At 42.1% G+C, this 26,290-nt stretch overlaps 1 protein-coding gene across 1 annotated transcript; it reads right to left on the bottom strand.

The window, feature by feature from the left end:
- Positions 1-318: 318 nt before the first annotated feature.
- LOC135505829 (probable G-protein coupled receptor 132) lies at positions 319-24,889 on the bottom strand. The gene is given in 3 exon segments (XM_064925007.1): positions 319-1,686; positions 1,689-2,621; positions 24,768-24,889. Coding segments are annotated over 3 exon segments (1,110 nt in total). The 5' UTR covers positions 24,811-24,889; the 3' UTR covers positions 319-1,552.
- Positions 24,890-26,290: the final 1,401 nt, after the last annotated feature.

A 26,290-nucleotide genomic window follows, 5' to 3' on the forward strand; every position in this document is an offset into this window, starting at 1 on the left:
TGCTCTTTGTATTGAGACCGTTCCTGAGCACACCTTCATCTGCATGTTCAGATTCTTTTAACATCAAATGCTGTTTTTTTTCTATGTCACAATGCTGGAACCACATGTAATATAGACTATACGCGCAAACTAAAAGAAGCTGACAGTGTATTTAGTGAAATAAAGCTTTTATTATGCTTTTTTTTGTGTCAATACTTCGAAGTGCCTATGTATTCTCATTCTTTGTTTTGTTCCCGTTATAGTGTGAAACTCACATCTCACCTGTAGGAGCAAAATACATCTGGACAGACTTCCACTTCAATAAATGAAACTGAAATGTCACATTTTACTTCAAATGTTTATTTAAAAATGTACAGTAAAACTGTATAAATAATACTCATCGAGATGAAATGTTTCAATAACAAGAACAAGCCTTTGCTTTTTTACAAACTTTTAAAAAGGTCTGCAACATAGGATGAAAAACACTAAACGTATATAAAAGGTTATATCTTCATGTTGCAAAACACAACACCAAAAACACAACAAACACTAAAAATAAAATAAACTGTAAGAGCATGCTGTTGATCTATGTCTCATCTACTGTGAAATCACCTACGTTTCTAGAGACAAACACAATATATGTATAATATGTATCGCAGCGTATCACATTTTGCACAATTTCTTTAACAAATACTAGTATACTAATATTAATAGAAAATCTGTTTCTCACTTCTACATTAGCACCAGAGCAGTCAAGTTTCAAACTTTTCACATGGACACAAATAAATGCTGAATTTGGCAAACATTGACAATTGGGTAATTCCTACATCCGTATGTGGTGCCTTTTCTGTCCCCAGGATTCAGTATATTACTTCTTATTCAGTGTAAAATGTGGATTCTAAAAGGCTTTAAATATAAAGTCAGGTGTCCTTTACCTTAAAATCACAAAAATAAGGATATTGAAAGGGAATTCTATGCATTTCGAACACTTTTCTTCAGTAGATGTAGGTATTTTTTGTCCCCGGTTGTTATTCATCAACTTCCATGAGAAATATTAGTCATAAAATACACTATTTAAAAAATGTTTTCATTATTTTATAGTCCTAGTTAAATTCTCCCATCAAATAATGTTTTTTATCATAATTGCTTTATTTATTATCATTTTATTATTATTTATTATCAAAAAATGTAAGTGCCTGATCTTGACCAATATGTTTCCATTTTTCTGATAGTACACTAAAAATAGAATACAAAAAATAGAATACAAAAGTTATGAGGTCCAAAAGGTACCGCATAGCAGGAATGACCCAATTTCTTCAACCGGAGACGAACAACAAATAATTAGGCAGAAATTAACTTAAAGTGGGGTTGAAGTCCTGCTTGACACATTTCAATCATATACATTCCAGTCAGTTTCTGGGATGGCTGGAATACATTGTCTCCCATTGCGCTTGCTATATTTGGGGTTCCACCTGGCTCTATGCTGAGTTTGTTTAATATTCCAGAGTACCTGCAAGTCACCATCCCAGAGTTCCTTCAGCAGTCATATCTGCATTCCACTCTGGCTCACATATCAAACCCCTACCCTTCCTCTGTCATGCTTCGCCACATCCAGTATGGCGGCCACCACTTCTGACGAGTTCTTGGAGTTGTGCATCTTGTGCTGGCTACTGTCGGTGGAACGCGGCTGCAGGGTGGCCCGCCCCGGAGGTATTTCAGGCCGCGACGCAGCTCCTTGCGAATGTTGTCGCTGGAGAGCACGTAGAGGATGGGGTTGATGGCGCTGTTTAAGGTGGACAGGCCCAAAGAGATAGTGTAAGGGGTGTAGATTCTTTCCTCGAAGTCGCATGTCTTCTGCAGCTTGGGGATGTGGAAGGTGACTGCGCGCAGCAGCAGGATGATGTGGTACGGCGCGAAGCACACCAGGAAGAGGATAACCACGGCAATCGCCAAGTAGCGCACCCGCTCCTTCTGGCACGGCTGCAGCCCCGTGCTGGCCTGCACGCTGGCCAGGATGGCACGGTTGGTGACCACCAGCACGACCAGCGGGGCCAAGAAGCCAATGACGAAGCGTGCGTAGTTGAAACCCGTCACTGTGAGCGTGCTCTGGCCCGGCTCGAAGCATTTCTTCTCTACCACGTTGCCCTCCATCATGGTAAAAACTGGCACGTGGCCCATGAACACCACCAGGACGATTACCATGGTAACCGCAACTGCCAGCCTCTGCTGGCGAAGGCCGCGCGACTCCACGGCGTAGACCACGGCCACATATCGGTCGCTGGAGACACAGCACAGCAGGAAGATGCTGATGTACATGTTGTTGAAGAAGAAGTAGCCCGTCACCTTGCAAGCCATGGAGCTCCAGCGCCACTGGTGGCCCATGTTCGCGTAGTCAGCCCACATGGGCAGGGTGCAGAGGTAGATGAGGTCGCACACGGACAGGCTCAACAGATAGATGCCCAGGACGTTTTTGCGGCGCACCTGGAGGAAGGTCAGGTAGACAGTAACGATATTGGCGGGCAGCCCGATAATCAGTACCACACTGTAAAGCACGACCAGGGGCACGCGGTCATCAAAGTAGGTCAGGTTGCAGTTGGTGGCCGCCACGCTGATCTGAGTCATGGTCGTCTCATGCATAGTATCTGGAGGGTAGAGAGAGAGAGGGAAAGAGAGAAGAATCGAGGTCACATTTCCTATTTTGTTGTGTTGTGTGGTTGTGTGATATAAAACCTTTGAATGTATGCAAACACAAGATTCACAAGATTAACTCTAAAACACTTTATTTGCAGAGCATTTGTCCACAGACATTTCCATGTTTTTTTAACCTTTATTTAACTAGGCAAGTCAGTTATGAACAAATTCTTATTTGCAATGACAGCATAGGAACAGTGGGTTAACTGCCTGTTCAGGGGCCACTAAAGGAAGAATGAGTGAGTGAGTTGCTGGAAGGACACAGAAGCTGAGTTATGTGCATAGTGAGTCACACATACATGACTATGTGCGGCTTTATGGAAATGTACATCTGATTTGTCAAGGCCCTTAGTGTCACGCCCTGACCTTAGCCCTGTTCTTAGTTATCTATCTTTGTTTTCTTTATTATTTTGGTTAGGTCAGTGTGTGTCAAGGGGTGGCTTGTCGTGTTTTTGTCCTGTCTAGGGTTTTTGTATGTTTATGGGGTTGTTTACTGGTCTAGGTGTTTTGTATGTCTATGGTTGCCTAGATTGGTTCTCAATTAGAGGCAGCTGTTTATCGTCGTCTCTAATTGGCAACCATATTTAGGCAGCCATATTCCTTGGGTAATTTGTGGGTGATTGTCTATGTATTAGTTGCCTGTACTTATTCTATATAGCTTCACGGTAATTTGTGTTGTTTCTCTATAGTTTGTTCAGTGTTCTTCCTTCATTAAAGATGTATTCAAATCACGCTGCGCCTTGGTCTCATCCATACAACGAACGTGACACTGAGCATGTTCAGTCATTTGCAGGTTAAAGTGCTTCTTTGCTGAGAATTAATTAGCAAACAACCAAAAACCACACGATAGACAAGTAATACCACAACTCCTAGTTGGTGCATCTCAACTGAAAACGACTCTCTGTTGACTAACCTTGATGACTCATCTAGTCATCAACCTTAATGGTCATTGTTAGACCCATTTTGGTACATAAAGAAAATGTACAGTATAAAATATATTTTGGTTGATTTGTTATTGAATATAGAATTGTATGACAACTGTTTATTGTATGTACAGAAACCCAACTTGATGACTATTGTGACACCTAACGGCCTGTTGGACAGCATAAAAGGATTATGGGTAAAGATGGCCTCAGTATAATTGGAAGTGTAGAAGGCCTGTATGGAAGATGCCAAAGAGAAACCTGCTTTCAACTGTGTAAACCATTGAATTTATCTTGCATTATTTTCTGACATTCATGGGTTTACCCTTTCTCAACATCATTACCATTTTGGAACCTGTTAGAACACCCAGACTATATTGTTTTGTTTTTCCATTTATCAGCCTGGAACTGTGTGACAACCCAGACAATTATTTGTGAGTAATGAATATAATTTACCTGCAACAACTCCGAAATCTCTCAAAGGGAAAACACGTTGGAACCCACCCTGTAAAGGCGTCTATAGATATGTGTGGCGGAGTTGAGAGATGTGGCTTTCCCTATTACTTGTTTGTTTTGATATTGAGCTATCTGATATAAATGCTCTCAGACTACTAGGTTGTATTGGTACATTTTCATTGGTTGGCTTTAAACTAGGCTACACGTGCACGTGAGGTGGGTTACAGTATGCTATTTTGTGAACTATTCTGTGACCCATTTTAGATCAACCAAACTAAAAAGGGGTCCCAGTCTAATATGGAGATGGATGGTGTGGGGATCATGGAATTTTGTCAGACGGTGATTGTCAAGCAAATAACTGCCCGTCTCATGATAATTGACCGTTAATTAACAGAAACACATTTAGCATCTCATGGCTTCCACGCATCGCCTACAAGCCACTGATGTAGACCTTTCTAACATCTGCATGATAATAAATCACTGTAATATAGCCTACACCATCACAATGAATCCATTATTTATTTTAGACAGGTCTAAAGAAACATGATATGAAGAAAATGGAGTCTATTTCAGAAGAACAGAATAGCATTATCTGAGTTGTCCTTATGTTAGGCCCTGTTATGGCTATGCCATATGGCTGTGGGATATGCTAATTAATTTAGCAGACAAGATTTCGGAGAATTCCATGGCATTATTATTATGATGATGATGATGATGATGATGATGATGATGCCCCCAGGTGGCGCAGTGGTCTAGGGCATTGCATCTCTCAGTGCAAGAGGCATTACTGTCCCTGGTTCAAATCCAGGCTGCATCACATCTGACTGTGATTGGGAGTCCCATAGGACAGTGCACAATGGGCCAGGGTATGCCGTCATTGTAAATAAGAATGGGTTCTTAACTGACTTGCCTAGTTAAATAAAGGTAAGATATAAAATTATTTTATATTATTAAAAATACAATTGAACATATCTGAATAAAATAGAAAGGATATTTTCTCTAAACGATTTCCGACTGATTGCGCACATGCTTCTATTCTGTGTTGAGGGGTTAACAAAGAAACATGTCCTCCTAAATGCTTCATTTAGACTTATTTATGTAACTTTAGTTGTGATACAAACGTTTGGCTATATGTTTTGATTTTTAATTCATTCTCATGCTGCATGATGTGACTAACTCAACACTAAATTAGATGCCATTAATTCTCAGCTCAGTGCGATAGGGGGCAAGGTGACAATCCTGGAAAACGCTTTGCCTGACATCAACAACAAGATAACCATAAACGCAGGGCGCCTGGACGAGGCAGAGGGGTGAATCCTATCCATGGAAATCTTATTGACAGATGCCATGGAAACAATAGCATATGGTAAAAAGAAAATAGAGCATCTGGAAGAGAAAACAGAGCACCTGGAAAACAGGGGGCGAAGGAATAATTGTGTTTTATTAAATCTGGGCGAAAAAGAAGAGGGAAACATGCCACTGATCCGCTACCTGCAAGACAAACTTCCCGAGTGGCTCCACCTGTCCACCGACAGGCCCATAGAACTCAAGAGAGAGAGAGAGAGAGAGAGAGAGCTCACCGAGCACTGAGGCCCCCACCAGCAGCCAGACAACCACCGTGCCCAATCACCATACGTTTCCTGAGATTCACCGATAAGGAACGAGTCCTACAGGCGGCGAAAAACAACACCATCACAGTGGGAAACGCCAAACTCACTTTACACCAGGACCTGTCAGCTGGAATACGCCGAAAGCGCAGAGAGTTTGACGAAGTGAAGAAATACTCCATTGACCGAGGCATCTTCAGGGGATTCAAATACCCAAACGAGCTCAAGATTCTTCACCAATGAGCCTTGCGAAACTTCAAAACTCCTGAAGAGGCAAAACGTTTTTTGAAAGACAATCCTGGTCAATGAGAAACGGACCAATGACTAAATGCTATTACTAAAGGAGGTAAGACAACATATAGCCGATATCCAAAGACCCACCCGCCCCGCTAAATGTCATTATAGCCGTCCAATTTATATTTATTTTCCTTTAGCTGAGAGGGATCGGCTCTATAGCTTAACCTAGGCCTACTAATGTTTCAACCTACTTTTATTTCCCTGTTTTTTTGTTGCTATTATTACTTGGGGTTCCCTATGTCCCTTGGGGGAGGTATATGTAGGCTGGGCTATTGATTTTATTTTCTCCCTCTTTTAGTGTGGTTTGGACGGGGGCTACTGTGTCATTTACTCAATGCGGGGTGGAGAGGATGATGGCATTTCCTTGGTGAGGGAGACGTTGTGCGTTGCTAACTGTTCCCGGTTTTTAGTTTTTTCCAGAACACAGAATTGAGACTGAGCGGGGTGGGGGGGTGTAATAGATCCAACGGGATGTGTCAAGTTGTCTGGAAACTCGGCTGGGGTGTTCAGAGATTGTTATTTTATGTACATCATTTATTTTCCTTTTATGTGAACGCAGCTGTAACTACTATCCACTTTTACCCAGCGATGACTTGCACTAAAGTTCGATTACTGTTCGATGATGATAACTAGTACCTTAAATCTATTGACATGGAACCACCATGGTCTAGGGCATGCAATAAAAAGAAAAAGATACTATGTGTTCTAAAAAATAAAGAAGCAGAGATCGCTCTATGACAAGAGACACACCTCTGTGATGCCGAACATGCCAAACTCCGCAGAGCTTGGGTGGGATAGGTGTATTTCTCATCTTTCAAATCAAACAGTAGAGGGACAGCCATACTTATCCATAAGAATGTTCCATTCATAATTGACAAAAACATATCTGATCCGGAGGGGAGATTTATTTTGATAACTGGGTCACTATATGGTGAACCAATTACTATCTTAAACATATACGCCCCTAACACAGATACTCCTGCTTTCATTGTCAAAAATGATAACCCTGTTCAATGAGCATTGTGTTTCCTTTGGTGGGGTGGCCGGAGATTTTAATTGTACCCTTAACCCAACCCTAGACAAATCATCTCAAGTCCCCACCACAAATCCTAGATCTGCGAAGATGTTGAACTCTCTTACTAAAGAGATGGGACTGATAGATATCTGGAGAGAGACAAATAGCTAATCTATGGACTATACATACTACTCTAATGTCCATAGCACCTACTCCCGTATAGATTACATTTGTATCCCAAAGAGTTTCGTAAATTCAGCCACATGTACAATCGGCCCCATAGCACTTTCAGATCACGCCTTTGTCCACCTCCGCTTTGACCTCTGCAAAAACATGCCGAGGTCAAAGAGCTGGAAATTCAACACCTCTGTGCTATCAAACGAAGTGTTCCATACATTGGAAGACAACAACATACACACAAGACAACAAAGTTCTCCTGTTTCTCCGGCCACAATGTGGGACGCTGCTAAAGCCACACTAAGAGGTCATCTAATCGCATATGCTTCCTCTAAGAAAAAAGCAATGGAAGAACACAGGCTAGATCTCGAGAAGGAGCTGGAATGCTGTGAAAGAATACATAAACAATCCCGAGACAGCACCTCCTGGAGTCATCTTAAAGCAGCCAAAGCCAAACTGAATTTGGACTACACTCAGGAGATTTAAAAAAAAGTTTTCTTTACTAAACAGAAATACAATGAGTATAGCAATAGGCCCAGTAGATTGCTTGCTTACCAATTAAAAAAGGAGCAGTCAGAGTGTACAATCATGGCTATCCGAACAGCAGAGGACGAGGTCACATATGACCCAAAAAATATCAATTTAACTTTTCAGGATTTTTACTGCAAACTATATACCTCTGAGAGAAAACACATGGATGCAGAAGTCCACTCTTTCCTAGAGGGAATCTCGCTACCTAAACTATCAGAGACCGACCAAGAAGATCTCAACTCCCCCTTCAGTCCTGAGGAGATCCTGGAGGCAATTACCTCCATGCCACCTAATAAGTCTCCAGGCCCAGATGGATTCCCCAGAGAGTTCTACAAAGCTTTTTTGGCCCCAGCTCAGCCCTATCTTCATACCAATGCTGTAGGATTTTTGCAAAAACGAAGGTTCTCCCAGACTCAATGCCCACAGCTCGCATTACAGTGTTGCTCAGAAAGGACAAGGACCCCCTATCCTGCTCGTCCTTCTGGCCCATAAGCTTGTTGGATTTCGACTACAAAATAATTACCAAATTGCTCGCCAAAAGACTAAACACTCTTCTTCCCAAAACAATAAAAGCGGACCATACTGGATTTATGAGAGACAGATACTCTTCTGATAACGTTCGCCGTCTTTTTGATATTATTGATCAAGTAAACGCACAGAAAACCCCTGTCCTGCTGGCTTCACTGGATGCTGAGAAGGTGTTTGACAGGATGGAGTGGAGCTTTCTGTTTTCATTCTTAGAAAAGTTCAATATGGGCCCCAATTTTATTAAATGGATCAAATCACTATACTCTCATCCAAATGCCATGGTGACTACAAATGGACTGAACTCTGACAGATTCCCTCTGGAACGGGGCACAAGACAAGGGCGCTCGCTGTCCCCCCTGCTCTACTTGTTGGGGGCGGAGCCTCTGGCAGAGCTGATAAGGAGCCATCCAAGTATTATGGGTGTTTCTGCAGGCGGCCTGCAGCACAAGATTTCGCTTTACGCGGATGATGTCTTGCTCTACATATCCAACCATGAGAAATCCCTCCCTCTCATTTTAGACACTTTTGCTCAGTATGGCAAGTTTTCAGGTTATAAGATCAATTTTAACAAATCCACTGTCTGCCCTCTCAATATTACACTCACCAGCTCTATGAAGACACTATGTCCTTTCCAATGGAAAACACAGGGGTTTCAATACCTCGGGATCTTCATACCAGATCTGAAAAGCCTTTTCAAGGAAAATTATCTTCCACTTCTGGATCGAATCAAGAACGATCTCCAAACCTAGATCTCCCTCCCAATTAGCTTAGTAGGAAGAATTAATGTCATCCGTATGAACGTCCTCCCTAGACTGAACTATTTATTTCAGATGCTCCCATGCTATCTCCCAGTTTCCTTTTTCAAAACAACTAACCAAAGCATCACCAAATTTATATGGGGCAATAAAAAACCTAGGATCAAGTTTTCCACTCTATCGAAACCTGAATCTAAGGGTGGTCTTGCCCTTCCCTCCATTCAATTGTACTACTGGTCTGCCCAAAACCGCAACATGCTAACATGGATCACAAACAGACAAGAGTCAACGTGGATTCAAATAGAAGCCCAATCCAGTGGTTCTTTGCCCTTAAGCTCAATTATATTCATTAATAACTTCAGTGAAGTGGGCAACAGCCAAAACCTTTGTGATTTACAGCAGCCTACTAGCGTAGAGGGACTGTAAGAAATACCTGGGCTTTTCCTCCCAAATATGTTCTCACTCGCCTATAGTAGGCAACCCAGACTTGCCAAAAGCCCTGAGGGATGCCAACTTTAATCTTTGGCATACTCTAGGAATCAGGACCTTTTCAGACCTATTTCATCAGAAAACCACTACACTGAAATCCTTTCAAGAGCTCTGCAGTTAATTCAATGTGCCAAGATCCCATTTTTTATATATATCTTCAAATTAGACAAGTAATTTCCTCTGGATGTCAGAAGGTGAATTCACCAATTTGTAAGTCGCTCTGGATAAGAGCGTCTGCTAAATGACTTAAATGTAATGTAAATGATTTACTTCCAAGAGGAGGTTTAGAACTCAGTTGAATTAAGTTGAAACCCTTCTTGTCACAGCACAATCCTTTAAAGGCAAAATACTTTATATCTATAGACTCCTTTCTGAGAAAAACTTTACATTTCTAATAAAACTTTAAATTGAATAAAAAAGCACTTTGGAGTAGATCTAGCTATCTGGTGATCTAGAACTGTCATGTGCAAGGTGGGTGCGTTTCACAGCCACCAAAGGGCTGGATATTCCTGTTTTTGTCTGTCTAGAGACAGACATTAAGTGCATGGGAAGAAAACTACATGGGAAGTGTGTCTTCATCTTGAAGCATCCTCCGTCAGAGAGTAGGGAACCACAACAATTGCCCGTCATCGTGGGAATGAATGTCATGTAGGACCTTCAAGGACTACTGTTCACCAACCAGGAAGTTGTGACAAAGTGGGACCGCCATTGACACTGGAGAGGAAGCCCCGCTGAAGCGTGTCAGGGCGAACATTGGGAGGCAGACCAGTTATGTGGGTCCAACAAAGGTCGTGGGAAGAAGGAAGGTCACCATCCCTCTGTAGAGTGAGAAGATTGTGCACAAAAAAAGTATTTGGTCGACCCTTACGACTCCATGTGGGTCTTGCAGTTGGACAGTCAGCGGGATGGCCCAGCAAGAGTGCTGCAAGCTGCAGTAGACAAATCTGTTGAGGTCGGGGGGAAAAGGCAACTAGCCCTGAGGGGAAAGGCCGTAGGCATAAAGAGATGGCATTGGGAGGGTCCCTGGCGATCTCAGAGGAGCTCTAGGGGTACATTGCCTAGGTACTCAGACTTGGCAGGGTTTTGTAATGTGGTGGAGTTGAGAGATGTTGAGAGATGTGACTCACTCAGGGCGGCAGGGTAGCCTAGTGGTTAGAGCGTTGGAGCCACTCGGGAAGTTTGGGTAAAAAGGTAAAATAAAAAGGTAAAATAAAAATAAATAAAAAGACTGGAGAGGAGCCGAATTCAGAAAGTAACCTAATTTGGAGAAAGAGGATGTGCTTGTTCTGGAAGAGGATTGTTTCATACCTCATTGTAAAGAATTCCCCCTCCTGGACGTTAGGATAAATTACTACTTTTTTGGGGGGCTGGTGCCGAGTTGTCTAGATATCACCCATCCTTTGGGATTGTGATTTCACAGCCAGCCCAGCCCATGCTCTCACAAGGGTATAAGTAAATCCCTTTTTCCTTCCAAGTGTAAATTCCTTGTGAGAGAGGGTGGTTGGATCGATGGCTTTGGGGTGTGTGAAAGAATGTAAGTTTGTTATTTGTTCTTTATTGTGGTTACTGTTGCATTGTGTGCTAGTACAGTTGGTGTTGCTTCGTTTCTCCATCTTATTACTATTGTGTTATTACTTATATTATTGTCAGTAGCAATTAGCCAGTATTTCCTATCATCTATTTGTTATTCATTTCACACCGTCCTTTGTTATCGCCTGTTACTATATAATAGCCTGCCATTCACTGTTGCAGTGTATTTATTCAGTCCCTTTGCTCTCCTTGTTATTGTTACTGCCTACTGCTATTGTCTTCTTACATTATATTGTACTTATTGTATTCTCATACCTTCAGTCCGTTTTAGACCATTCCCATCTATAATATGGCAATAAAGTCCTGTTTGGAATACTCTGGAGGTTGTCTTGTCTTTCTAATGGGAGATATAGGCGTCTGTAAAACTACAGGCTTTCTTATTCTTATTCTTATTCTGTTCTACCTCACACACACACATACTGACTGTCATTTCGCCATTTGGATTGCTGTGAATTTCAATCGAACAAGCTGGCTACCAGCCAGAGTGATGCTCGCTAGCTACACCCCGGAGTGATCAAGCAGTTGTTGCCAACATCAAAAGAGAGCTGTGAGTTGAAGTGACTTACAAGCGTTTCCTGTGGAAGTAATTGGACTTTCTGTTAATGCCCTGAAAGAAGAGGACATCTAAAGTCATGGACTAGTTAGTTGATTGACAATACATATGGCAAGGATAAGAAATGACACTGTTAATGAACATTTAATTAGCCATAATAAGGGGAAGATTCCTGTGACGACGTCGCAAACGTATAATACCCTGCCAGGCCTCGTACAGACTCCCTCCGTGAACACAGGGTGTCAGATAAATGCTGTAAGACTGCTAGGTTGTATTCCCATGTCTTCATTGGTTGTATTTAAACTAGGCTACACATGCATGTGAGGTAGGTTAAAGTAGGATATTCTGTGAACTGTAAGATTGTGCCTGTTGTGTTGTTGCCTAAAATCTCATCAAATATATTTGATTAGATCAGGGGGTGAAAACCAGTACAGGGAACAGAACCAAAAACCTGTAGTCCACAATCAGCTCCTTTGTCTTGCTGAATTTGAGGGAGAGGTTGTTGTCCTGGCACCACACTGCCAGGTCTCTGACCTCCCTATAGGCTGTCTCATCGTTGTTGGTGATCAGGCCTACCACTGTTTTGTCGTCTGCAAACTTAATGTGTTGGAGTCATGCGCAGCCATTCAGACGTGGGTGAACAGGGAGTACAGGAGGGGACAAAGCATGCACCCCCGAGGGGCCTCCGTGTTGAGGGTCAGCGTGGCGGATGTGTGGATGCCTACCTTCCCCACCTGGTGTCGGCCCTTCAGGAAGTCCAAGATCCAGATGTAGAGGGAGGTGTTTAATCCCAGGGTCCTTAGCTCAATGATGAGCTTGTGGCGCACAATGGTGTTGAACGCTGAGCTGTAGTCAATTAACAGCATTCTCACATAGGTGATCCTATTGTCCAGGTGGGAAAGGGCAGTGCGGAGTGCAATAGAGATTGCGTTATCTGTGGATCTGTTGGGGCGGTATGTGGATTAGAGCGGGTCCAGGGTGTCTTGGATGATAGTGTTGATGTGAGCCATGACCAGACTTTCAAACATTTTATGACTATTATTGCTACGGGGCGATGGTCATTTAGATAAGTTACCTTGGCGTTCTTGGGCACAGGGACTATGGTGGTCTGCTTAATTAAAACATATAGGTATTACAGACTGGGTCAGGGAGAGGTTGAAAATGTCAGTGAAGACACTTACCAACTGGTCAGCGTATGCTCTGAGTATGTGTCCTGGTAATCCATCTGGCCCTGCTGCCTTGTGAATGTTAACCTGTTTAAAGGTCTTATTTACATTGGCTACGGAGAGCGTGATCACACAGTCGTCCGGAACAGTTGGTGCTCTCATGCATAGTTCAGTGTTGCTAGCCTCGAAGCGTGCTTAGAAGGTACACGTATTTTGCTTGTCTGGTAGGCTCATGCCATTGGATAGCTCGCGGCTGGTTTTCCTTTTGTAATCTGTGATAGTTTGCAAACACTGCCACATCCAACGAGCATCAGAGTAGTAGGATTCGATCTTGGTCCTGTATTGAAGGGCGTAGAAGGATTTCTTATAAGGGTCTGGATTAGTGTCCCACTCATTGAAAGCGGAAGGGTTAGCCTTTAGCTCAGTGCGGATGTTGTCTGTAATCCATGGCTTCTGGTTGGGATATGTATGTTTGGTCAATGTGGGGACAACGTCGTTGATGCACTTATTCATGAAACCATTGACTGATGTGCTAAACTCTTCAATGCCATCGGATGAATCTCAGAACATTTTCCTGTCTGGGCTAGCGAAACAGTAGTGTAGTTTAGCATCCACTTGATCAGACCACATAAAGTCACCGGCCACTAGGAGCGTTGCCTCTTGGTGAGCATTTATTTATTTTTTGCTTATGGCCCTATAAAGCCTGTTCAGTGTGGTCTTGGTGCCAGCATCAGTTTGTGGTGGTAAATACCACAAAAAATATACATAAAAATTATCTTGGTAAATAGTGTGGTCTACAGCTTATCATGAGGTATTCTAACTCAGGTGAGCAGAACCAAGACTTCCTTAATATTAGAGAGTGGCTTGTGTAATTTTATACAGCGGAATTGTTGAGTGACTTGTGTCAAAGCAGTTATATAATTAAACTGCACTCTAAGCAGTTAAACTGCACTCTAAGGCAAAGACTCAGCCAAAGAGTGTGTTACATCTTGCTTTTGTCTTTTTAACTGAAAAAGATTTAACCCTGCAGCTACAGAGATGACTCAGTCCCTGTGATGTGCAGAGGAGAAATTAACAAATTGGACCAGCCCAGTCTTTACTTGACCAAAAAATACTTCTGAAATGAGTGTGGGTCAAGAAGCCTTGTTAAACCAATTACATTTTTACAAGAGCAACACTAAAGCAACACTCTCCTGTGTGGCAGAGCAGAATTTTTACCCTATGGCTGTTCAAGATGGATGCTTAAATAATAAAATTGTTAATTTCCCAGTTACACCTAATTTCCTGAAACGAGTCACAAATGTATGTTGCACGTCACTACTTCACAGGACAGGCATTTCACTTTAACATACTTTTCTTTTTATCAAAATGTGTTTTTTTTTGGCAGAAATGTCTTTTGGAACATGTGAACTTTCATTGCCATCTGTAAATACGAATAAAATTGTTAAATTACGAGCCTTGTTGGTTTGACCACAGAAAAAGACAAGAACCTTCCTGCTAGCTCTGCCCGGTGGAAGCAGAGCATGACAGCTAAAGAGATGGAGAAAATTCTGCCGTTTGATTGCAAATATGCAGAAGGAGTTGAAAATAGAACACACAGAAGGCTGTTGTAATCCGGAGACAGGTGTTTTATACATCTTCAAATGAAGGGCAACCATGGCATCCGTGACAGAGAGGGAGAAGCGGTCATCCATGTACAGTGAGTATAGAAAGTCACCACCCCCTTTCAAAATGTTTTGTTGCCTTAGGGCCTGAAATGAAAACACAACATTTGACATTTCAGGCTTTATTTACACACAGTAACCCACAATATCCAAGTGGAGAAAAATAAATATTTAAATGTATTAAAAGTAAAACAGTAAAATACCCTACTTGAATAAGAATTAGAATTGCAATTTCACATTTTCTGAGGTATAACCAAACACTTTCCAGATAACAAATCAAGCTAATTTACTTCCATCTGTGATCAATTGTAGTGACTATGATTAGTTCAGAATAAAAGCAGTTGTTGATAGAGGACTCCACTGCTTAGTAGTGCAATTCAAAGCAAAGAATCCACTACGGGCGGAAAGGTACTTTCAAAAGATCTACGAGATAAAGTTGTGGAAAGGCACAAGTCAGGGGATGGAAATAAAATGATTTAAAGGGTGTTGTCTATCCCTCTGAGCACAGTTAAGACCATTATTAAGAAATGGAAGGCATATGGCGACGCCCAGACCCTGGATAGTTCAGGCCGTCCCTCCAAACTGGATGACCGGCATGGAGGAGACTGATCACAGAGGCTACCAAGAAACCAATAGAGACTTTGAAGGAGCTTCAGGCCTTTATGGCAAAGACTGGTCAATGTGTGTATGTGACCACATTATCACAAGCGCTCCACAAATCTGGCCTCCATGGGAGGGTGGCAAGAAAAAAACAGTCCTCAAAAAAGCCACATCAAGTCTTGTTTGAGCTTTGCCAAAATGCACATTGTAGATTCCGAGGCTAAGTGGCAAAAGGTGCTGTGGTCAGAAAGCAAAATGATATGTCTGGCAAAAACCCAATAAATCTTCCCACTCAAAGAACACCATGCCAACAGTACAGCACGGCGGTGGCAGCATCCTGTTGTGGGGGTGTTTCTCTTCAGCAGGGACTGGAGCACTTGTCAGGATAGAAAGGAAAATGCACAGTGCAAAATACAGACAGATTCTTGAGGAGTACCTGCAGCCCTCTGCCAGGAAGTTAAAAATGGGAAGATGGTTCACGTTTCAACATGACAATGAAACAAAGCACACTGCCAAAGCAACTGTACAGTGGCTGAAGGAAAATAAGGAGAAAGTCCTTGAGTGGCCTAGTCAGAGCCCCGACCTAAATCTTATTGAGAATCTGTGGAAGGACTTGAAGGGTGCAGTCCATGAGCGGTCACCATGCAATTTGACTGAGCTTAAACAATTCTGCAAAGAAGAATGGGCAAATATTGCACAGTCTAGGTCTGCAAAGTTAGTAGAGACGTATTCAAAGAGACTCGTGGCTATAATTCAAGCAAAAGGTGGTTCCACCAAGTATTAACTCTGGGGGGTGTTCACCTATCCAAATAGGGTATTTTACTGTTTATTAGAGAGATTTTTGGAGAGAAAAAATTTCACTTGGACATTGTAGGTTATCCGTGTGTAAATAAAGTCTGTTTTTATGTGTTTCCATTTCAGGTTGTAAGGCAACAAAACATTTTTAAAAGGGGGTGTTCACTTTCTATACACACAGGTAAGAGAGTCTAGCGACATACATTTTTAGATATTATACATTTCTAATTTTCTCAGAAAGATGTTTACATTGCAAGTTAAAGAATACTGTTAGCTAGCTAGCTAATGTTAGTAATAGTATTTGTATCTCAGAAAGCCATTTGCATTACTAGTTTATAGCCCAATGTTAGCCAGCTAGCTAATATTGAACACAGTTGGTTAGCTTTAGCTACCTGCAGATTCATCCATGGAAGTGACATTATGAGTTGGGATAGCTAGCTAGCTACCTAACTACATGTCTAAACAAAAGGCTCCACTATGCAAGTAACCATTTCACTGTAGCGTTTACACCTTCTGTATCCTGTGCATGTGACAAATAAACATGTATTTTATTTGATATAGTATGTGTGTACCAGACAGTAATGTGAAGAAAATCATGATCTGCACCAAAGTCAAATTGGGATATAATGTTAGGACAACTAGACAGTGTCCAAGTTCTAAAATGCTCCAGTAAAATTACCTGCTTTTATTTCGTCACACTCACAGCCGTAAGTTATTTTCTATAATTAGCTCGCCATTAACTTATTGTGAGTTTATTTTACTGTAATAATTAATAAAAATATGTTATAGTTAAGACGTTGTCCGATATGATTTGGTCATTATTTGAACTGGCTAACAAACTAGAAACTAACCAAAACCTTGTTTAGAAAGTTTATTTTAGTTGCCTGGTTTGCTAGATTGACATATAATAAACTCAATTTGAAACGATAGGTTTATTGGTGTTAAAATACACCAATTATGCTGTTTTGAACCAACAGACTGCCTGTCATTTTGTGTTAATACTTTTTCATAACAACAATAGAATGTTCATGATGTCACTGCGACAACCCTCTACAGACATGTCGATAGGTAGTATAAACCAGCCTTTAGTCTTGACATCGTTGGTTGTTTAGTACATTACCATATTCACTCTGTTTAGCACATGGCCTCACATGTGAATCCTTAAAGAGATGGCTGGGGCTAAGATTTAAGAGGGTGTGAACAATGCTGAATGACCATATCATAGCTACCTTCACTAAAATGGCACCAGAAAAGAAGGCAGACGTTTCACGTGCTCCCAACTGATTGTTTTTTTGTTTGTAACTTATTTTTGAACTTATTTTGTACATAATGTTGCCGCTACCATCTCTAATGACCGAAAATAACTTCTGTATATCTGGACTGCAATTACTCACCACTGACTGTCAGAATCCTTTTTTTCCTTTGACGAGCCCGACGCACGCAAACGATATGCTGATTTCTTGGGAACAGGCCCAGATCCCCGTGAGTTGAGTGAAGAGGAGGCGGAGAAAAAGGGGCCAAAGGGTGGGCTGCCTTCTGAGAATTTGTAGGCGATCAAATAAACCCCCACTTCCTTCCATTCTGCTAGCAAACGTGCAATCTTTGGCCAATAAATAGACGATCTACGCGGAAGATTAAACTAACAACGGGACATTCAAAACTGTAATATTTCATGCTTCACGGAGCCGTGGCTGAACAACGACACTATCAACATACAGCTGGCTGGTTATACGCTGCACCGGCAGGATAGAACAGCTGTGTCTGGTAAGACAAGGGTTGGCAGACTATGTATTTTTGTAAATAACAGCTAGTGCACAATATCTAAGGAAGTCTCAAGGTTTTGCTCGCCTGAGGTAGAGTATCTCATGATAAGATGTAGACCACACTATCTACCTAGAGAGTTTTCATCTGTATTTTTTGTAGCTGTTTAAATACCACCACAGTCAGAGGCTGGCACTAAGACAGCATTGAATGAGCTGTATTCCGCCATAAGCAAACAAGAAAACACTCACCCAGAGGCGGCACTCCTAGTAGCTTGGGACTTTAATGCAGGGAAAGTTAAATCTGTTCCACCAAATTTCTATCAGCATGTTACATGTGCAACCAGAGGGGAAAGAAACCTCTGGACCACCTTTACTCCACACACGAAGACGCACACAAAGCTCTCCCTCGCCCTCCATTTGGCAAATCTGATCATAATTCTATTCTCCTGATTCTTGCTTACAAGCCAAAATTAAAGCAGGAAGCACCAGTTACTAGATCAATAAAAAAGTGGTCAGATGAAATAGATACTAAGCTTGAACCCCTTGAACTTTGCGACCTTTTGCCACATTTCAGGCTTCAAACATAAAGATATAAAACTGTATTTTTTTGTGAAGAATCAACAACAAGTGGGACACAATCATGAAGTGGAACGACATTTATTGGATATTTCAAACTTTTTTTTTTCATGTATATTTAGTCAAAGTTTATGATGTGTATTTCTGTTATCTGGCGGAGCTGTCTATAATTTCTCCGGAAATTTTTGAGGATTTTCTGAACATGGCATCAATGTAAACGGAGATTTATGGATATAAATGGCATATTATTGAAAAAAACATAAATGTACTGTGTAACATGTCCTATTACTGTCATCTGATGAAGATTTTCAAAAGGTTAATGAATTATTTTAATTTTAATCCTGTGTTTGTGATTGCATCTTTTGTTCGACAAAATGGTTGTATATCGTCTGTGTCTTTGTGGTGGTTTGACATTAATATGTGCTATGTTTTCACCGTAAAACATTTTAGAAATCTGACTGGCTGGGTAGATGAATAAGGTGTTTATCTTTCATTTGAGCTATTGGACTTGTTAATGTGTGGAGGTTAAATATTTCTAAGAATACTTTTGCATTCTGTGCGCCACCTTTTGAGTTGAGCGGGGGGGGGGGGGTGCCCTTGGGGAACCTGTACCGTTAACACGTTAAAACTTTCCACCTTCTCCACTACTGTCCTGTCAATGTGGATACGGGGTGCTCCCTCTGCTGTTTCCTGAAGTCTACGATCATTTCCTTTGTTTTGTTGACATTGAGTGTGAGGTTATTTTCCTGACAGCACACTCCGAGGGCCCTCACCTCCTCCCTGTAGGCCGTCTCGCCGTTGTTGGTAATCAAGCCTACCAACTGTAGTGTCGTCTGCAAACCTGATGACTGAGTTGGAGGTGTGCTTGGCCACACAGTCATGGGTGAACAGGGAGTACAGGAGAGGGCTGAGAACGCACCCTTGTGGGGCCCCAGTGTTGAGGATCAGTGGGGCGGAGATGTTGTTGGCCCTCTTGAAGCATGTGGGAACAGCAGACTGGGATAGGGATTGATTGAATATGTCCGTAAACACACCAGGCAGCTGGTCTGCACAAGCTCTGGGGACGCGGCTAGGGATGCCGTCTGGGCCGGCAGCCTTGCGAGGGTTAACACGTTTAAATATTTTACTCATGTTGGCCGCGGTGAAGGAGAGCCCGTAGGTTTTGGTAGCGGGCCATGTCAGTGGCACTGTATTGTCCGCAAATTGGGCAAAGAAGTTGTTTAATTTGTCTGGGAGCAAGACGTCGGTGTCCGCGATGGGGCTGGTTTTCTTTCTGTAATCCGTGATTGACTGTAGACCCTGCCACATACGTCTCGTGTCTGAGCCATTGAATTGCAACTCTACTTTGTCTCCATACTGATACTTAGCTTGTTTGATTGCCTTGCGAAGGGAATAGCTACACTGTTTGTATTTGGTCATGGTTCTGGTTGCCTTGCCATGATTAAAAGCAGTGGTTCGCTCTTCAGTTTTGCTCGAATGCTGCAGTCAATCCACAGTTTCTGGTTGGGGAAGGTTTTAATAGTCACCGTGGGTACAACATCACCGATGCACTCGCTAATAAACTCGCTCATTGAATCACCATATACATCAATGTTGTTGTCTGAGGCTATCCGGAACAGTTTCTGTCTATAGGCTGGGAGCAACAAATTGGATTTGTGGTCAGATTTGCCGAAAGGAGAGTGAGGGAGGGCTTTGTATGCGTCGCTGAAGTTTGAGTAGCCACGATCCAGAATATTGCCAGCCCGTGTCGCACATTCGATATGCTGATAAAAATTTAGGGAGCCTTGTTTTCAGATTAGCTTTGTTAAAATCCCCAGCTACAATAAATGCCCCTCAGGATATATGGTTTCCAGTTTACATAGAGTCCAAAGAAGTTATTTCAGGGCGGTCAAGGTGTCTGCTTGGGGGGGGGGGATATACACGGCTATGATTATAATCGAAGATAATTCTCTTGGTAGATAATGCAGTCAGCATTTGATTGTAAATAATTCTAGGTCAGGTGAACAAAAGGACTTGAGTTCCTGTATGTTGTCATGATCACACCATGACTTGTTAATCATAAGGCATACTCCCTCGCCTTTCTTCTTAGCAGAGAGATGTTTGTTTCTGTCTGCGCGATGCATGAAGAAACCGGGTGGCTGTACCGACTCTGATAACATATCCGGAGTGAGCGATGTTTCTGTGAAACAGAGAATGTTACAATTTCTGATGTCTCTCAGGAAGGCAACCCTTGCTCGAATTTCATCTACCTTGTTGTCAAGAGACTGGATATTGGCAAGTAGTATACTCGGGAGCGGTGAGTGATGAGCCTGTCTACGGAGCCTGACCAGAAGACCGCTCCATCTGCCCCTTCTGCGGCATCGTTGTTTTGGGACGCCTACTGGGATCCGATCCATTGTCCTGGGTGGTGGTCCAAACAGCATCCACTTCGGGAAAGTCGTATTCCTGGTCGTAATGTTGGTAAGTTGACGTTACTCTTATATCCAATAGTTCTTCCCGGCTGTATGTAATAAGACTTAAGATTTCCTGGGGTAGCAATGTAAGAAATAATACATTAAAAAACAAAATACTGCATAGTTTCCTAAGAATGTGAAGCGAGGCAACCATCTCTGTCGGCGCCATTCTTGCATTATCGAATCGTACTACACCGGCTCTGACGCTCGTCGGATGTGGCAGGGCTTGCAAACCATAACAGACTACAAAGGGAAGCATTGCCGAGAGCTGCCCAGTGACACGAGCCTACCAGACGAGCTAAACTACTTCTATGCTCGCTTCAATGCAAATAACACTGAAACATGCATAAGAGCACCAGCTGTTCTGGAAGACTGTGTGATCACGCTCTCTCTAAGACCTTTAAACAGGTCAACATTCACAAGGCCGCAGGGCCAGACGGATTACCAGGACGAGTACTGCGAGCATGCGCTGAACAACTGGCAGGTGTCTTCACTGACATTTTAACCTCTCCCTGTCCGAGTCTGTAATACCAACATGTTTCAAGCAGACCACCATAGTGCCTGTGCCCAAGAACACAAAGTTAACCTGCCTAAATGACTACCGACCCGTAGCACTCATGTCTGTACTCGTGAAGTGCTTTGAAAGGCTGGTCATGGCTCACCTAAACACCATTATCCTGGAAACCCTAGACCCACCTCAATTTGCATACCGCCCCAACAGATCCACAGATAATGCAATTGCACTCCACACTGCCCTTTCCCACCTGGACAAAAGGAACACCTATGTGAGAATGCTGTTCATTGACTACAGCTCAGCGTTCAACACCATAATAGTGCCCTCAAAGCTCATCAATAAGCTAAGGACCCTGGGACTAAACACCTCCCTCTGCGACTGGATCCTGGACTTCCTGACTGGCCCCAGGTGGTAAGTGTCGGTAACAACACATCCACCGCGCTGATCCTCAACACTGGGGCCCCTCAGGGGTGCGTGCTCAGTCCCCTCTTGCACTGTTCACTCATGACTGCATGGCCAGGCACGACTCCAACACCATCATTAAGTTTGCCGATGACACAACAGTGGTAGGCCTGATCATTGACAACGACGAGGCAGCCTTTAGGGAGGATGTCAGAGACCTGGTCGTGTGGTGCCAAGACAACAACCTCTCCCTCAACGTGATCAAAACAAAGGAGATGATTGTAGACTACAGGAAAAAGAGGACCGAGCACACCCCCATTCTCATCGACGGGGCTGTCGTGGAGCAGGTTGAGAGCTTCAAGTACCTTGGAGTCCACATCACCAACAAACTAACATGGTCCAAGCACACCAAGACAGTCGTGAAAAGGGCACAACAAAATCTATTCCCCCTCAGGAGACTGAAAATATTTGGCATTGGTTCTCAGATCCTCAAAAGGTTCTACAGCTGCACCATCGAGAGCATCCTGACTGGTTACATCACTGCCTGGTATGCCAACTGCTCGGCCTCCGACCACAAGGCACTACAGAGGGTAGTGTGAATGGCTCAGTACATCACTGGGGCCAAGCTTCCTGCATCCAGGACCTCTATACCAGGCGGTGTCAGAGAAAGGCCCTAAAAATTGTCAAAGTTCACTCTGTCACCGCATGGCAAGCAGTACCGGAGCGCCAAGTCTAGGTCCAAGAGGCTTGTAAAACAGCTTCTACCCCCAAGCCATAAGACTCTTGAACACCTAATCAAATGGCTACCCAGACTATTTGCATTGGGCCCCCACACTCTCCCCTTCTTTTACACCACTGCTACTCTGTTGTTATTATCTATGCATAGTCACTTTAATAACTCTACCTTCATGTACATATTACCTCAACTAACCAGTTCCCCCACACATTGACTCCGTACCGGTACCCCCCCATGTATATAGTCTCACTATTGTTATTTTACTACTGCTCTTTAATTACTTGCTACTTTTATTTCTTATTCTTATCCATACTTTTTTAAACTGCATTGTTGGTTAGGGGCTCGTAAGTAAGCATTACACTGTAAGGTCTACACCTGTTGTATTCGGTGCATGTGACCAATACAATTTGATTTGATTTTGATTTGAATGTGTGTAGGCAAAGAAGAGCACTCCAGTAGGTGCACCAAAAATATTGAAGGGCCATTTTCTCAAAAGTGGGGTTACAATTTCATCAACTTTCAAAGCATAATTACTTTCCCATTGTTCCTTAACTGTAATGTATGATAAACCATTTTCTAGCTCTGAGTCTCTACTTTTATCCAATGTAAAAACACAATTTCACATTTTGCTACATAAGACCGAATCAAGCTGGTCGGTCACATTTATGATGCTAGGGGTGAATGAATGGATCACTAGAGCACTGGGAAAATCAACCTGGTCTCAGAGCATTCTGTATTATTCTGTACATAAACCAAGACACTCCATTTAATATGATATGTTATGTTTCGTATGGTATGTATTACTTTTTGGATGTCCATCACCGATATGGTATGATATGTTACAAATTAAATGCTGTAATATAGTGTAACAAATTAGGGTTAGGAGAAGGGTTAGCTAACATGCTAAGTAGTTGCAAAGTAGCCCAAAAACAGTAAGCCGTTGAAAAGTTGCTTATTAGCTAAAATGCTAAAATTGTCAGTCAATGAGATTGGAACTTGAAACTCCCTAATTTGAGTATCTCAGATTTACATTTACCATATTACGTCTACTATGTTCGTCTAGTCTATGAAACCAGGTTGGGAAAATAGGCATAAGGGAACTGCTGCCTGACAAACGAGACTAGGAGATAGGCTATATAAAACAAATGCAAATTTGAATCATTAACGCATAGGAATACAAGTAACCTACGCATTTAGCATGGCATTTACAATTCAGAATGTATAAATCATAGCCCAGAAGCTGCAGCTTCTACAGAACCATAGACCAGCACACTGGTTCAGTAAGTGCATAGACTACATATATATATTGGACCATTTTCTCTGAAACTGAGTTTGTGTGCTGAAAGGGAATCTACCACCCGACTAGACACTTTTGATCGATATTGAAAGAGGGGCTGGCTCCTCCGCCTGCTTGTAAGGCTTTGTCTTCATTGTGTCACATGCCCTCTTTCCTGACACACACTTATGTTAAGGATGAGCACGATGACTTTATGAGAAAATGAAACATTTGCCCTACGTGTCGCCTGCCATTAGTGACGGTAGCGCACATTCATTTCACCCCCGTTAATCTCGGTGCTCAGGGGATTTTTGAGGAGGCGCCTCTTTCAACTCACTTGACAGTTTGTATGGGAGACCTAAGTGGGTCGTGTTGTGCTACACTATCTTATTATTATGTCTAGGCTAGCGTAGCCTACCTGATGACACACATAATATTCCGAGAATAAGGTTGAGATATAGCCGTCTGAGTGTGCGTGAGCGCTCATGCGACAGATTTAATCACATGAATTGACATGAACAACATGCACTAGGTTCCTACAACAACCTGACTGATTTAAAATATTTTACAATTTTTACCATTTAAACTATTCATTAAATATTGATCATCTCTTTGTTTACAAAAAAAAAATGTATACAACATTTAACTACCCACCGAGTCGAACAAGGTGAACAGCTATGCTTTGCTTATTGAACACTTAATAATGCATAGCCGTCTGGAATGATTCATCACAGTTGCTTTGAAATATTATTATAATAAAGTATAAATAACAAATAACCAACAATAAACTCACAATTTTATTTCATGTCCTTACGCAAATGTAGGCTACAATAACAGCAAACTACCAGTAACTGAGGTGACCTATAAATGTACCTACATTTCCCCGCATGATCCTCGAAGACAAAAATAAATAAAAAAATAACAACATTTTTAGAGTTTTTCTCATTAGTCGATCACCAAAATGTAAAACGACACTTCCAATCACTGCACGATATACCATAAAACTGAACTGAAAGCTAAGTTGCAAATAATAATATCAGTCAGAACGTAAATATCCAGAAGTTCACGCTGCATGATAGCTCTGGATCAGGGCGGTTAGTGCGTATCCTTTCACTACGTAGGAAGGCGCACTAAGGACCTTGACCAGAGCAAAATGCTAGCTAAATCAATAATTTCTTAAAAGTTACAATTATCTCAATCACACATTTCAGCATTTGTCAGAGAAACTCACCGTTTTGCGGTAACATCTCTCGAAATCCGTAAACAGTCTTCATTCATTACTGCCTGAAAGAGAGCATGCTTCTTCCACCTTTGTCATTCATTCTACATTCATAAGCATACTGTTAAAGTGCTGTTTAAACCACGGCTACTATAGTAGTACGTGCGCTGGGGAAGATCCCGCTCTGAAATGTCACGTGGTTTGAATATAGTAATACCACAAGTGACAAATCATTGATGTATTGCTACAGTGTACTCTTACCACCTTAAAAAATATATTGCACTGACTTCTTGAAAGACACACATGAGCACGATATTGTTTTTTGTATATATATATATATATATATATATATATATATATATATATATATATATATATATATATATATATATATATATATATATATGCAAAAATACTTAACATTTTTTTTATCTGTTGATGATTCATTTACTAAGTCTTCTGTGTAAATACAGAAGGGAATACAATGAGTAAGCCAGCACAGTCATAATTGGCAACAATGCTAACATTTAGCCAAGGCAATGACATTGAGTAATTCCATAGCCTTTATGCTATAGCAATGATTAGTGGGAAAGCTGCTAAGGATTTTCTAAATTTACTCCACTCCTGAGCCAAAAGCCACCTAAAATGGCACAAAACGTGGCCAAAAACAAGACCACCCTGAGCCATGTTTTCAAAACCTAAACTCTCGAGAAACTGAAAGAATAAAAGGTGAAATAAAGTCTTCTGTGTTGGTCATTACTGAGATGTGGTTAAGGAAGAGTGTTTTGTATACTGACGTTAACCTTCCTGGTCATAAACTTTTTCGGCAAGGTAGACCTTTCAAAGCTGGCTATCGTTCAGGCAAATGAGAAATAAGTGCACTCAGGCTATCCGGAAGGCCAAAGTTAGTTACTTTAAGGAGCAGTTCTCTCTCTGTGGGTCTAATCCCAAGAAGTTCTGGAAAACGGTTAAAGACCTGGAGAATAAACCCTCCTCCTCACAGCTGCCATTGTCCCTTAATGTTGATGATGTGGTTGTTACTGACAAGAAGCACATGGCTGAGCTCTTTAATCACCAGCTCATTAAGTCAGGATTCTTATTAGACTCAGCAATGCCTCCTTGCCCGTCCAACATTTCCTCATCTCCCACCCCTTCTAATGTGACTATCCCTGATGCTTCTCCCTCATTTTCCCCTGCCCCGATACAAAGTTTCTCCCTGCAGCCAGTCACTGAGTCCGAGGTGCTAAAGGAGCTCTTTAAACTTGACCCCCCAAAAACATCTGGGTCAGATGGTTAAGACCCTTTCTTCTTTAAGGTTGCTGCCCCTATCATCGCCAAGCCTATCTTCAACCTTTTTAACCTGTCTCTCCTTTCTGGGGAGGTTCCCATTGCTTGGAAGGCAGCCACAGTTCATCCTTTATCATCCTGTTTATCAAAAGTGTTGGAAAAACTAGTCAATAATCAACTGACTGGCTTTCTTGATGTCTATATTATTCTCTCGGATATGCAATCTGGTTTCTGCTCAGGTTATGGAT

Source organism: Oncorhynchus masou, chromosome 19, assembly GCF_036934945.1.
Source record: "Oncorhynchus masou masou isolate Uvic2021 chromosome 19, UVic_Omas_1.1, whole genome shotgun sequence".
Taxonomy (NCBI): domain Eukaryota; kingdom Metazoa; phylum Chordata; class Actinopteri; order Salmoniformes; family Salmonidae; genus Oncorhynchus; species Oncorhynchus masou.